We start from the raw sequence: 15,952 nt of genomic DNA, 5'->3' as shown, positions 1-15,952 counted from the left end.
ATTTCTGCAGGCAATATAAACATAACTGTCCTTTTATAACGAGGTTTACAGTTTGAATCGTTTTGAATGATAACGATAATATTTTCATATTAAACTATGACATGGCTTTCAGCAGTTACCGGTAGTAATACGGCACATAGTAACAAACTTTGAATAAGAGCTTTAGATATTAAAATGAAGAATAAAAATTAAATTAAAATAAATAACTGTTAATTATTAAAATTAACATTGATAAGATTCTTGTAATTCTGTATTTTACTTAATTTCGTATCGAAAAAATAATATGCGTGGTAACAATTAAAAGTCAACAAGTGTCTACTCTAGGGAAATGGAATACGCGGGGACAAAATGGTTGAGAGAGACAACAAACTGAATAAAACACGGAGATTCCAGGGCATACATAGTCCGTGCCTCGTTTGCAACGAACTAGACACACGAACAAAATACGCGTTTACATTCCTTTTTTTATTCGAGAAATATGAAAAGTATAGTTATATTGGAATCGGATGCATCCCTAGTTAGGAAGTTCCGTTTTTAAAGGAAAATAAAACTACAAATTCATTTAACCATATAATTGCACAATAATAACTCTTTATTTACAAAATTGAAAACCTTAACTAAATAGTTACACAACACAACAGCGACAGACAGACTTTAGAAATTTTAGCCTTATTCAAATTCGTGAATCGGAACTTAGACAATTGTCCCGTTTAGGCTCGTATTCCAAAACGGGGTCACCATCAATGCACGAACATGTGGGATTCAGTCTCGCTTAGAATGATCCCCTAATGTCAGAAATATTGGACATACGAGAGTCATATTTCGCAACTGGATGATTTTTAAATAAAAATCACGTTCAGTTTTAAAATCTCATAAATTGCGTCTGCTCATCTGTCCTTCATGTAACAAATAAAAGTGACACAGTATTGCTAAGTATAAAAAGAAAGTAAATCTATATTTTAGACCCAAGAAACCTAAGGGATTAATTCCATATTCCAATTGGTTTAGTTAAAACATTAACAAACATAATGCATAATATTTAAAAATTAGTGTTATATTGCACAAGACATTATGCATACATCGTGAATATTTTTTTAATTGGCAATAAAAAACTCTGTTATCAATTATTGTATTAAAACCACGATCTATTGAATGATGTGCCTGCATAAATTTCTATGAATTAAATAGTTTTTACAAAACACTTTAAAGGAGACTTACTAAACGAGAATATATTTACACCAACCATGAACAATGCCATCTAGCGACGAAACTCTTACCTTAGAAAACAATTTAAATGTATAATTTTAAAAGCTTGATTGGTTCCGGAACGTAACTTGGCGAGTATCGTAGGATGCGTAAAGAATTTATTAGATCTTTTTCTACTACACGATAGTAGTTTGATACTCTACACAACATTTTGCCAAGTTACGAAACGATACCTATATAAAATTCTTACCATAGACATAACCCTTAAAAAATGGGTTTAAGATATCGTATTAGTTCCATAGCTGTCATTCTACCATAAAACAGTAACCATGGTAACAAAAACATCTTTCAGCTAATTAGATTCTTAATTATTTTATTTCTATACATAATAATCACGTCACTCTCGTCTATGGAATTTTTGTTAGGGCTGCTTATGCAATATCAAGCCAGCTTACATCTAACTAGCGATTCTCAGTGAAAGAAGGTATTGAAAAATTTAACAACATTAATTTTATGTTGTAATTTCTATTAAAATTAATTATTTCTTTAAGATTGACATTGCAAAAGCAACCTAGGTAAAATGTTTAGGCCGACTGCACTTTGTATGCTTTTTAAGAGCTTATAAAACAAATAATGACGAGAAATATAATATATCTCTAAGTTTGATAATCTACTCGAATGCAGAACAGCGGTGCTCTACAATAAATCTGGTTTTAAGTGAATATTGGGTCGAGACAAAGGGTAAGATTCAGAAATGAGACTTAACGATGAGTCTGAGTCCCGTCGTATTGGAGTCACTTATTGCTAAGTGTCTAAAAGTACATGCGCGAACTTTCTTTAACCACGCCAAATCTTAAATGACGCGCCGATTCGGATATTCTGTGTACAATATGCAGTTAGCCTTACATTGCAGTGATTATTTTATTATATTAAACTATGTGTACAATACTAGGGAGATACCATGAATAATTAGTGTTAGCATAAAAAATAGAATCGAGCACCATAGACTCTGATAAAAATATAGTATTTTATTTAATTTAATTAGACCATTCAAAGTTCAAACATACGAAATATTATATGATATATATAAAATATAAATATAATGCATTTGATTCGAAAATAAACAAGAAAGAAAATTATTCTTGGCTCATGGTAACTCCTAAAAAGTGTAATAGAATATGCATCAATGTCGAAATAGTTTCAAGTTCTGTCAATTTGGCGTTTGACAGTGCTTAAGACTATTGACATTCGTTTTGGGGGGCTTAAAATATTTACACTGAATTAAAATTCGTAACAATGAAAATTTTAATATACATACAGAAATTATAAGCGAAATCACTTTAAAAAATCTTTGTGTGTAACAAAAACTCCATTTGTTTGTCTAGTAAATAAATAAATAAAAAAACAATTTTGACTTAAAACTATAATATAATGAAACCATTTAAAGTTTCTAGCTAAATTTTGTACGGTTCAAATATAAGTTGTTTACGACGTATCAGGGATAACCACAAATACGCGCCAAAAAAGTTGACCCGCCATAGACAAGCTGAGAAGACATCACGCACAGACACTGACACGCCCTTCCTTCTAGTCTTTGGGTACGTTTTTCATACCGACATCTTGTGGTTATACTAACTTATAAATACGTTAAACATCTGGATAATAGTTTTGTAGTTGATTATCCTTTAAGTCCTATATTCATAACTATTTAATGTACCTGAATTTGGAATGTAGAGTTTTTGTTACACATCCAACTTTAAGGCTATTTATTTATACTCTTCACCCAACGTATACATAAATCGGCTTTCAATAAAAACCTCTTACCTTAATTTAGTAATAAATTTTACAAAAAAAATAAAATATACATATCAACATTAAACATAATGGCAACTTAATATATAAATATCTAATTCATAATTAAATTCTATGAAATATTTATTAACAGCCTATATATAGGTAAATAGGGGCGCGTAAGGGCTTTATAGAAAATCGTTAATTCTTCTATTTACGGCGAGTGATGACATCTGTCTCTTTCTAGTAAATTGCGTTTCTCAGTAAAAAAATTTACATGTTTTTAAAATCATCACAGCGTCTTGCAAGTTAAATTTAACAATTAAGTCTTTTCTCCCTACTGCCCCATAATAAAATCGAAATTTCTTTACTAAAGATAACACTAATAAATTACACTATTAAAAAAGAAATTATTTCTGTACCATAGAGAAAGAGCTGAACTCAGAGGTGTTACTTGATATAGAAATTTACAATTTATTCAGGTTGAATAAATATGAAGTTGCGAAAATCTACCTTCTAGTATAATGTCATTGCAAGTGAATGTTTTTAAATACAGAATTATTCAACAAATCAGAATAGATTCTCTTTTTTAAAATAAGTGGTAAGTATATAAGTAATAGACTAATAGAGGAAAAAGAATGCTTTTTAGAAAAGCTTTTGTGGCTCTAACGCAAAAGCGTTGGTTTCATAAAATGTTTCCGAGTATCTTCAATTGTCTACAACTTTTGAAAATCACCAACTTACACTCTTTTTCCTGAAACTAAAACTATTCCGATTCCGAATCCTCACTCCCAGTCTCTTCTTCCGAGCTTACCGGCTCGCATTTCACAAACTCTATCTCTTTTCTCGTCCTTTTAGGCCTACCTCTCTTTGTCGCTTTCTTCTCCGTCCCGTCGTCCATGACCGTTTTGACCATTTGAGAAATCCTTTTCAAATGCTGCTGCTCATGTCTTTGCAGGTGATTATTTAGGTATCTCTTTATTTTAAATTTCTTTCCGCACTGGTCACATTCGTGTTCATATTGACTTTCGTCGACATCCATATGCACAGAGTTATGGTGTCGTCTTAAGTAATGTGCATGGGCAAACTCCTTATCACACTTCTCACAGCGAAGCTTTGGCTTATCGGGGTGCACAATTTTCTTATGTTTCTTCAAACGAATAGCAGAATGAAAGAATTTATCGCACAAATCACACTTGACCTTCGAATCTAAAGACGAATGTACTTGCATGTGTTCCTTTAAATATTGGTCATTTTTAAATTCTTTCAAACATTCTGGACATTGCACTTTGGATTCCAAAGGAGGGTGTATATTAAGAATGTGACGTTTCATATGATGTCTAGATTTAAATGTCATGTCGCAAAACACGCAAGGATGCCGAGGCACTTGAGAATGTTGGAAGTGCAAGTGCCGATTTAAATTTAAGTGACTTTTATATAATTTTTGACAGATGTGGCATTTGTACTTTTCGTTATCTGGTCTGTGACAGGCGTCAATGTGATATCGCAGTTTGTAGGGTACACGGAATTCCTTCCCACACTCAGGGCATTTCAACTCAGGTAGAGTGTTTGGGTGGAATCTCTTGACGTGCATGTGCAAAGCTCGCCGCGTCCGGAATTCTTGCAAACAAAACTGGCAGAAACACTTCTCAGACTCCGAATAATGTTTATTCATTCTATGCATGTATAGATAATGCTTATTCTTAAACGACTTGTCGCATATGTTGCACAGAACAGCTGACTCTTCGGTCGAATGTACACGAGTCGTATGGAGGTATAAATTTTGGTAATTTTTAAATTCTTTGTTACACTTCTCACATATGTACCGTTTGACTTGTTTGGGAAACATTACTGGTTTCCAAGTGGATAGTACGGATTCATACATAGCCCTCTGCTCATCTGTAAGTTGTGAACTATTGACGCTAATAAAGCGAATAGGTTTACCTGGTTCAGGCTCAAGTTTTGGTTCAACCTGAGATGGTTCTGGCAGTGCTTCAAAGGGTTTCGGGTTGTAACTTTTTGGATCTTGTATATATTGTTGTTCTTCCATTTTGAGGGCTTGTTCGTAATGCTCTGCATATTTCTGGTCAAAGGAAACCCCAGGCGGGTAGATAGGCATTGGCTCTGCCATTTTCTTCTGAAAAGATTATGGAACAGTTACAATATATTTTGTTTTGTAGCAAAGCTGTACATCACTTTTGAGGCATAAAAAGACATAGACATAACATTCATTACTAACAAAACACACACACAGAAACACATAAAATAACAATAATCAAAAATAGAAAAAAATAAAATAAAAAAGTTGACATCCTTGGAGATAAGCACAATAAAAAATACACTGTATATTTGACAAGAGTCATTCGGGCCATTTTAGCCCTTTAGTAATTAATACCTGCATATGAAAAATAACAAGTGCGTAAACAAAAGTAACTATAGCGACATGATGCGGAAAGTAATTTGAATTCGAGAATCACCTATGATTGAGACTGCATCTTTAATAATATCCAATGCCTTTTATAAAGGCTGTAAACTAAAACCAAATAAAAAATTTAAATATTTAATGTAAATAATAAAAGCCACCAATTTCAATTTTAAACAAATCATATATCATAAATTGTTTATTTTCATTGTGTGTAAATAAAAAATAAAAGTAGAGGGAAGGATGTTTTGCTAATTATTAGTATAATATTGGGTTTATAATACATTAATTTAAGTAAATTATACCTAGCAAATAGTAGTTAATGAAGTAAACATATTAGATAAGAAATCAAAATGAAAATACTTAGGTAACAATTTGAGTAAAAAGATATACTTTAACTATAATAACAAGCATGAGTAAATTTTTAATGATAATAACAATTTATTCAACATTCATTAAATTTTGATAAAAAAAAGAAAATTAATTATTATATAAAATATACTCAAATGTATTTATTATGTAGATTTTTTTATTAAAAAAATATATATTAAATAGATTACAAAGATTTACATGTGAGATCTTATAGATTCCTTTTTCAGTTGGTAATTAAATTAGTAATTTATGACTTTTAAACTTGACTTGACTTTTGAAATATCAACAGTTGTATAAGTTTCAAATATAAAAAATCATAGAAAATGGTGTATTAAGAAACAGGGTAAAAAGTAACAGAATTACCAAATTTATTAATTACACTGCTCCCATTATTTTAAAGAATATTTTAAGTAATATATCACTTATTTAAATCAGACTGGTTTAATAACGAGTTTATATTATAATCTTATCTGAATTGAATAAATGTCATAAACATTAATCTTTTTAATGCGTCGTGGATACATCAAGAAGTCTAAACAAATGCAATTGTTTATTACATGCAATAAAACTATAATGGAGCATAGATGGCAAAATGAACGAGTTGATTTTATTTCAAAGTTTGCAGTCGCGCACTTTTTATATTATCAACCTACTTTTAATAACAAACTATAGCATTTAATGTAATTGGTTAACTAATTACTTACTTGTATGTTTTCAAGACAATGTCCTTAAATTGCTCTTTTACACGTCATATTATTGAATCGCGATGCTTAACAAAATAAAGGGGATTAAAGATAAAAGGTATTTGCCCTGAGGCATTATATTATTACAAGAACACCACACGTTAAGTTATTTCCATTTAAACACTCAGTTTAATAATATAAATATATAGGACTAGTTATTTTTAAATTAATTCGTAGAAATTATAAGATTTTTAATGAATTTACATTAAAATCACGATAATTTTTTCACGGAAAATTGATAGCGTTTGACAATTGGCATAATGGTGTTTGACATTTCTAAATTTTAATTGTGTTTTTATCCATGATGCCACAGAATATAGATTTGTTGGTACAACATACACAGACTGTATATATAATAACAACAAATAAATGTTTAACTTGTGTATAAAAACCTAAGCGGTTGCGGATAAACGAGCATGTTCTATAGAATCCTTATTGTAATTTACTATAAGCACTATATTTATAATAACAGCTTAATTTCACTCGTAAAAAAATTACATACTTTTTCACATGATTTAATTTAAATAAAGTTATTTTTAATAGTTTAAAAATCTGATTATTGTAAAGAAATCTTACTCATTACTCATGCGCAGCGATTCATTATAGATTCATAATAATGATAGAAAAGTCGATACCACGTGTGAGTGCTCAAAATAGCTTTTACACGCGAATCATTCGCACTTCATTGTTTTGCAATTTACGAAAATGAGAGAAATTGTGCATTTACAAGCTGGACAGTGCGGCAACCAAATAGGTTCAAAGGTATTTTTTATAAAATGACGTAAGGAGGTCGTTTCATAAATGTTATCCATTCGACTGTTACTAAAATATGAAATCTATTTTTAACCGTTACGCTCTGAATACTAAAATATTTAACAGATGAACAAATTTAAAATTCATGTCATATAATACTTACTAGCAAATATCTGTAGCAATTACGATAAGATAATGCAATGTAATGGGACATAGATTTAAAAACGCGGGTTATTGAAATCCTATAGTATTTAGAGTTAAATAAATAATAATGTTTGTATCCGGATGCGCTTACGCATGTTCAATAAATTGTGTAATGAGTTATTATCTAGTAATTTTATGATATTTAGTTCTGGGAAATAATATCTGATGAGCATGGCATTGACGCCACGGGGAGATATCATGGAGACAGCGACCTGCAGCTGGAGAGGATCCAGGTGTATTACAATGAAGCGGATGATGGTAAGACTTCTCTAGATATTTGTTTTATTTATATATATTCAAATATTTTTCATTCTGCAGGTGTTAATTATTTCCGCGTTTATTCGAACTAGATTTTTTTTAAAGCGTAAATTCAAAGTTTAATATCATTGACAATATATTGTGATTATCAAATTTTAAAGCTTTATTTTTAACAGAACGACTAAATTATATCTACACCTAGAAAACTTCTACATAAAAAAGAAATAAATAAAATTTATTTCAAGCCAAGTTACCTTACCAAGAAGATTCATGTTAACATTCAGAATCGAAACTAACGGTGAGAATCAAAATCGTATCTTATCGTGAACTATGACTCTCGTGTGTCATCTATTATGATGTAAGGACTTAAGTTAACATGACTTAAGAGAAAAATATGAGGGATTGTCTCATAAGAAGGACGTGTCAATATATAGTCGATATAACTGCCTGAAATTTTCGAAGTGTCCATGTCATGCCATTTGCCACCGTTCTCTTTCTTTTCACTGAGAAAATTGGTCTACCGGATCAATGGAAGTTTTTTATTCTATATACAGGCAGTCGCTACGTCCCTCGGGCAGTATTGGTAGACCTGGAGCCTGGTACCATGGACGCTATAAGGTCATCCAGCTACGGGGCACTGTTTAGACCTGACAACTTTGTGTTTGGACAAAGTGGAGCTGGTAAGAATAAATTATTAATCAACTAAAAAGACTTCTTTTAAAATATCAGAAAACTGATTTGATTATAGTAAGGTTGTAGTTACTTTAATGTGTACTAGGGAGTTTTCAGCATGGATAAAGAGCTAAAATAGAAAACACTATCACTCAAAAAAGATTTCCTGAAAACTGTACCAAGTGACTTCATTTGAAAAAATGATTCAGCCTTCTGATAACGATGGGATCTTTATGTAAATTTTCTGATATGTGTCATTCTTGAAACGGTCGTAAATCACTTTTAATTCACCCCGTCTAACAATATTTATAATAAATCATATTAAAAATTAATTATTCATATTGGTAACAATGTATACTTATGAACATCAAATCATACAATAACAAAAGATTTAAATTTACATTTATCAGTTCCCAAATAAAATGCGTAGAGATAGAGGAACTTACAAGAAACTTTCTGCTAATCGTCATGTTTTTGGTTTACAAAGAAATCGTAAGAAACTGTTACCATTGTCACCATGCTTATCATTGAATATCGTCCTCATATACCATACTGACATATAATAAAGAGAACAAACGACACTGCAAAAAAAAAATTACTGGTACTTTATTCCTTTAGATTAAAAAGAGTGGCGGAAAGTTTCTTGCCTACTCTACGCCCTTGACTTGCGAACTGGTAGTAAATGTAAATTTACAATTAATTTAACTTCTTTTTGACATTCATAAGTGTACTTGTTTCAGGAATAAAGATATTTTGAATTTGAGTTTTCAACAAAAATGTTACATTTTGATGTGATGTTCAATTAGTTTCGTCAAAAAGGTTCACTATTAACAATATTTTTTTTATATTGTAATGCGCTACGAATAAAAATGGCATTTACAAGACGAGCTATCTCCGCGACACATAATTATAATTTGTATGTAAAGAGCAGTGGTCTAGTGGCTTCAGCGTGCGACTCTCATCCCTGAGGTTGTAAGTTCGATCCCCGGCTGTGCACCAATGGATTTTCTTTCTACGTGCGCATTTAACATTAGCTCGAACGGTGAAGGAAAACATCGTGCGGAAACCGGCCTGCCTTAGACCCAAAAAGTCGACGGCGTGCGTCAGGCGCAGAAGGCTGATCACATACTTACCTATTCGATTAACAACCACTGATTTATTTTATGTAAACGCGCGTCGTCGTTGAGTAAAAAACATATGGATTGGACATACTGCGTAGTGGTAAGTATCGACGCAGAATATCAACTCCGCACCACAAACAACATAGAACTACCATTAACTTTTTAATCATTATACAGGCAACAACTGGGCCAAGGGGCATTACACAGAGGGTGCTGAACTTGTGGAATCAGTGATGGACGTCGTCAGGAAGGAGGCTGAGGGGTGCGACTGCCTACAGGGTAAGTTCATAGAAGTCACGATAGTTTAAAGTAAAACATTATTATAGACTTTAGAAATTGAGACTGCACTAGTAACAGATCTATGGATAAGTTTCAGAAACGTGCAACAAGCAGAAACTAAGCATAATGACTCCCGTATGTAAAAATCCATTACATTTTTGACGTACGGAAGTGAGACTTATTGCTGTCTTGTTTTCGAATTGATAGTCAGATTCGTGCTTTTGTAATTTGTAGTTTCAAAGTAAATTATATCTATACGTAATGCGTTTAACAGTTTTTTAAATTGTCTTTTGTTAAAATAGCTTTTACACATTAAGAAAAACACTTTTTGAACGGATTTAAAGCTATGTATTATTTTTAAAACTTATAGTTATTTACATAATTCTAAATTTTAATTTTTTTCCGACGTTTCGCGTACTTTTCAGTGTGCGTAGTCACCGTGACCACCATACTTACCAACGTACTTTTTAATTGTAAGGTTTCCAACTCACCCATTCCCTTGGGGGCGGTACTGGGTCTGGACTGGGAACTCTATTACTTAGCAAACTGCGGGAGGAGTATCCTGACAGGATCGTTAACACGTTTAGCGTAATGCCATCACCAAAGGTAATTGAAACATAATAATATTTTTATCATATACGTGGTGTTTAAAATTATGTAATGCTATCAAAATTTCTTAAACATCAAAAATAGATCTATATATTGTAATGAGTTTTACAGGTATCGGACACAGTAGTGGAGCCATATAACGCAACGTTATCCGTACATCAATTAGTAGAAAATACAGACGAGACGTTTTGTATTGACAACGAGGCTTTATACGACATATGCTTTAGAACTCTAAGGCTGACTTCGCCGACGTATGGTGATCTTAACCATTTGGTTTCCGTAAGTATAGCAGACGATATTGTGTAGTGGATGGTAGAAAACCCATCAATATTACTTCCTTTGGTAACACCTGTTTACATATCTAAAATAAGAAAATTAATCAGTGACTTTTCTAGGGCCTCAGATTTCTGTATCTGTTTCAGGGTCATTTGTCAATATTATAGGCAAGTAGTTGACACGCCGTCGACTTTTTGGGCCTAAGGCAAGCCGGTTCTCTCATGTTTTCCTTCACTGTTCGAGCGAATGTTAAATACGCTCATAGAAAGTTTGGTGCACAGTCGGGGATCAAACCTACGACCTCAGGGATGAGAGTTGCACCTTGAAACCACTAGGCCAACACTGCATTTGTTGACATAATCTCTTTTTAATATAGATGGAGAGAGAGTTTTGAGGACTGTTTAATATAATGCGTTATCGAAACTTGACCCTGAAACTCCTAATAATGACAGCGATTACGATTATTCATTGTTCAGTTTTGGTACCGCGATCTAAGGAAGATTGCGATATGTTTTTTATTTTTTATTTTTTAGCTTACGATGTCTGGAGTGACCACCTGCCTTCGATTCCCCGGACAGCTAAATGCTGATTTGCGGAAGCTTGCTGTCAATATGGTGCCGTTCCCAAGGCTGCATTTCTTTATGCCTGGTGAGTATATAGAAAACTTTTGTCAACGCCGTGTTAAACAAATGTTATTATGATTAGTCTAAAGATTATTCGAATACGATCAAAGTTTTTGTTGACACTAACAGTAAAATAAATGTTAATAGACAAGCAACACTAAACCACTATCTCAAAAAATCTTTATTTAATAAGAATCCAGAATCCAGATGGAGTGTCTATAATAAATACAAATCTTCTAGGCTTTGCTCCATTGACAGCTCGTAACAGCCAGGGCTATCGCGCTCTTACAGTGCCGGAGCTCACGCAACAGGTAATACTTTTATTCGGATAGTGAAATATTCGCTTTTATTCTAATGATATTATATCTAGCATCAGTAGAAAAGGCCTCCATGACCATTCCCCATTGCGCGCAACGCGCCGTCTTAAATCTCCTATGATGTTAATAAATACTTATGTCGTCCCATCACTGTGATCGTCCTCTACCGTGGTTTCCGTAATGTGGACACCACTATGTTAGATTACTGAACCATTTCTCATGTCCATGCTCATTCCACTTCCACTTCAGCTGCTAAATAGTCGTTCCAATAACCCCTACTCTTGTATACTGCCTAAGATCCTGGTTTCCATCTAGCAGCTTTTATATTTCCGACCAAGTTTTGTTTCCATTGCGTATTGACAAGATCTAAGTTTTGTCTCGGATTAGAACAATTAGTATGCATGAATAATTTATTAAAATTTTATATTCTTGTCTTTCATAACTTTATTCATGGCCCAATAAAATTTCCACCACAACAGGTAATAACACTTAACTCTATACGTATAGTAAGTTAGCAAGTCGTTACATACGTAGATTTTTTTTTTAGGTTTCTATTTAATCTTTCCAAGTTACGTGCCGACATAAAGTTTCTTATTGATAGACAGACAAATTAATTTATCCTCTTTTTAACAATTTGTATGACTCAAAACTTAGCGATTAAGAAAAGTGGCGGAAAGTGTCTTGCTAGTTTTTTAGTAGTTACTATTTAGAATTTATTTAACTTCTTTTCTAAGTGTACTTATTTACCTATATGAATAATGTTATTTTGAGTTTGAGACTTTAAATATTTATAAACTTTAAACCTAAATCGGTCAAATTGTAACGTTTTAGCCAAAGTCTGTTCTTTTCATAACAGCGTAAATACAACTTGAAAGAAAAAACGAAAGACTACATTTAGAATTCAATATAGTTAAATTTATGTTAACTTATTTTTATACTCTGGAACTCTTGTTAGAATTTTTGAAATAAAAACATCTTTAAAAATAACGCGTACAGGTAACAAAAAGGCCTGCACTCGTGAGTCTTCTGGCAAAGAAAGCACCTGCCTATGCCTGCTTGTCTGTTGTCCTACCAACCTAACAGTACTGAAAAACTGGACCTATTTCCAAAATGATTTCAAAGTTATCGTTGCGTAACTTAGACTATAGTTATATTAAAAAAAGAAAATGCAGGACAGGCAATGATAAACTGATAATATTTGACCCAAATAGATGTTTAGTCCCGTTAACATGATGGCGGCATGTGATCCTCGTCACGGTAGGTACTTGACGGTGGCTGCCATCTTCCGAGGACGGATGTCCATGAAGGAAGTGGATGAGCAAATGCTGTCTGTTCAGGATAAGAATTCGGGGTGAGTTCTCTGAGATTTAAAGGCATCAATATTAGAAATATAGAGTTCAGTTATCGTTTATTAATCTTCGGTGAGTTTCAACAACAATTTCTTCGGCGTCTGGTACTTGCAATGTGATCAATCAGAGTTTAACCAGTAATCGAATCCAAGAACTCTGGTCAACTAGCTAATTAATCCCTGCAGGGAAATGCTAAAATCATTAATAATAAAAAATATGAAAGAATAGTATTACTGGCGTACAATAAATTGCCAAAGTCTATTGAGATGCTAGAAACGTTAAATACTGTCATGTTACGTAAATGCCTCGTACATGTAGTATTAATAATATTTGCAGTTATTTCGTCGAATGGATTCCTAATAACGTAAAAGTAGCAGTCTGTGACGTACCACCTCGAGGACTCAAAATGGCGGCCACATTCGTTGGTAACACCACCGCCATACAGGAGATATTTAAACGAATTTCTGAACAGTTCACTGTTATGTTCAGACGTAAGGTAAGTACCGAAGACTCATCGTTAGACGTCATTAAAGTTTGGCAGAAGCCAATGCCAATTCGTAACGTGAATATAATGTCGCTATTGACATGTGGTCAAAGCGCTGCTTTTTTGCTGTCTTAGATACAATTTATTATGAAATTAAGTGAATGATAACTGTTCTGTGATAAAGAATACTTGATTATTTATTTTCACAAGTCATGTGATCACTCTTCAATGCCCGCCACACGCCGTCAACATGCCGATGTTTTTCTTCACACGAGCGAGTATTTATTGCGTATATTGAAAGCCTTATTACACTTGTTTTGTAAATAGGATTAAGTTCTTTTAAATCGTACAATAGTAGTAATGTGGTCATAATATTTGGTCAAACAGGCGTTCCTCCATTGGTACACGGGAGAGGGAATGGATGAAATGGAGTTCACAGAGGCCGAAAGTAATATGAACGACCTCATATCTGAATACCAGCAATATGAGGTACTTGCAAAAATAATCATAATACAAAACCTTTTTTTGGAAAGCGTTTCCTTACCAATCGCAGTTCTTATATTTTAAATACAATATCCACTCATTGTTCATATAGTTTTATTATATTTGTCACTTTTGACAGTTATGATATATTAATATGGCATAATTTATGTCTTTAGCGATACGATATGTGGTGGGGCTTGAGGCAAAGTCAATTTTCGACAGGCGTGACCCACTACAGCTAAAACAATTTGTGCTAAAAAGGGGAATGACATCAGCTCACACTTTATCACGTGATTTTTTTAATTTTTAAATGTGACTTTGTCTTCAGCATATTTTAAAATCTTCAAAATACGCGTTTTATTACTAGAAGCGTTTTCGATAAACGAATCTACACTTTTTTAAACGTAAAAGTATTATTTACTAGTAACAATGCAGAATATAGCTAAGACTCAAATTAGTTAGTAACAATTCCAGTCGTAGGAATTGTTACTAATTTAATAAAATAAGGTTCAATGGTCTATAATTAAAATTAAATAAATGTTAAATGATGACTATTAAACACATTTGAATTCTTTTTTTTTTTGTTTCATGTCACGCATTTCATATCAGCAATGAAAAAAATGCAAAAAAAGGAATGCTTATACAATCGCAGTATAAGCCTTATTTTTGTTTGTCTAATGTGTATTTTTGTATAGTATTTACAGTATTCTTAACCTACTTAGCAATAATATCAAATAATAATTAAAAATTGATAATTTTTTAAAAGTTTGGCAGTGAACCTTTAACCCTGGCAGCTTTTCCTTGCTGTATTGCGATACTTATTCGTTAAGCGAGGAAAGCACCAGTTCTGGAGTCACCTGTACTATGTATACCATGCGCTAACTTAAATGTTTAATTAGCGCCTGAGCACTTGAGCAATAGTCTCTAGTCGAAAGCGAACAAAATCAAAGTTCAGTCTTTGTATTAAAAAAATCAATATTATTTATTAAATCTTTAAATGTCACGTAAAGGAATTTATACTGAGGTGTGGCCCTGGCACCTATGTTAATGTTTTGTTTTCCTTGTTTAGGAGGTAGGAGTTGATGACGAATTCGACGAGCAAGAAGAGACACAACCAGAGGAGGAATATGCTGAGGAAGAATAAATTTCAGAGTTGAGGTTTAGCGCAAATTGATAATCATAATCCAGAGTTTTGAATACGAGAATCAGTGCGCAAGTCTCTTATCTGAAACCTTACTTTAACAGAAGCCCTCTGAAAATCAACCCAATATAGGAAGTCGAAGAATCTCAAAATCAATTAATACATTACAAAGACTAAGTCCTAATTATACTAAGGGCCTTACATGACACTTTGGTTAATAAAAGTAGATAGTAGGTAAATTGATCTATCCGGCTCCCACACTTTGTACAAAAACTTTGTCATTCAATTAAAATTATGTCATAGACAAAGTAACGGTTGAGAAAATAGTTGGGTCAGTCGGCATAATTGTATACACATAAGGCAGTTTTTGCCACGCACCGCCACTATGTGGAACCAGCTGCCCACTGAAGTATTTCCGAACCAATTCGACTTAGGGTCCTTCAAGAAAAGAGCGTACCAATTCATGAGAGGCCGGCAACGCACTTGCGAGCCTTCTGGCAATGTGAGTGTCCATGAGCGGCGGTATCGCTTAACATCAGGTGAGCCTCTTGCCCGTTTGTCTGCTATTGCATAAAAAAAAACACATGAAAACCTGAAGGTTTGACTATATACGGTAAATTCATATCGTCCGTAACAAGATAATAACCTCACAGTAGGTTCACAGGATTCCTTCTTGTTCTAATTGTCCTTAGCACGAGTTTTACGATCTATATATATCTATAGATTAGTCGTGCTGTAGATTGATTGATAAATGAGACTGTTTAGCACCAAAACTTAATTTAATAGTTCTTAAGAATATATGATGTTGTGTAGAAATCAAGTGTTAATAAAATTGTTTGTTTTGAACTG

The 15,952-nt window shown here is 33.0% G+C and overlaps 2 protein-coding genes across 2 annotated transcripts; one reads left to right on the top strand and one right to left on the bottom strand.

The window, feature by feature from the left end:
- Positions 1 to 557: 557 nt before the first annotated feature.
- LOC123715820 (zinc finger protein 58-like) lies at positions 558 to 6,765 on the bottom strand. The gene is made up of 2 exons (XM_045671142.1): positions 6,496 to 6,765; positions 558 to 5,134 (listed from the first exon to the last, which is right to left on the bottom strand). Exon 2 carries the CDS (start codon positions 5,126 to 5,128, stop codon positions 3,764 to 3,766), a length of 1,365 nt encoding a protein of 454 aa, XP_045527098.1. The 5' UTR covers positions 5,129 to 5,134; positions 6,496 to 6,765; the 3' UTR covers positions 558 to 3,763.
- Positions 6,766 to 7,135: 370 nt separating this feature from the next.
- LOC123714940 (tubulin beta chain-like) lies at positions 7,136 to 15,949 on the top strand. The gene is made up of 12 exons (XM_045669634.1): positions 7,136 to 7,296; positions 7,638 to 7,749; positions 8,304 to 8,429; positions 9,720 to 9,821; positions 10,300 to 10,427; positions 10,542 to 10,709; positions 11,240 to 11,354; positions 11,570 to 11,640; positions 12,858 to 12,997; positions 13,332 to 13,491; positions 13,867 to 13,968; positions 15,032 to 15,949. The coding sequence occupies exons 1-12, from the start codon at positions 7,240 to 7,242 to the stop codon at positions 15,104 to 15,106; spliced, it is 1,356 nt and encodes a 451-aa protein (XP_045525590.1). The 5' UTR covers positions 7,136 to 7,239; the 3' UTR covers positions 15,107 to 15,949.
- Positions 15,950 to 15,952: the final 3 nt, after the last annotated feature.

The sequence above is a fragment of the Pieris brassicae genome, chromosome 10 (assembly GCF_905147105.1).
Source record: "Pieris brassicae chromosome 10, ilPieBrab1.1, whole genome shotgun sequence".
Classification (NCBI taxonomy): Eukaryota; Metazoa; Arthropoda; class Insecta; order Lepidoptera; family Pieridae; genus Pieris; species Pieris brassicae.
Note: the sequence above shows the minus strand (reverse complement) of the source record. Positions and strands in the feature narration are given on the sequence as shown.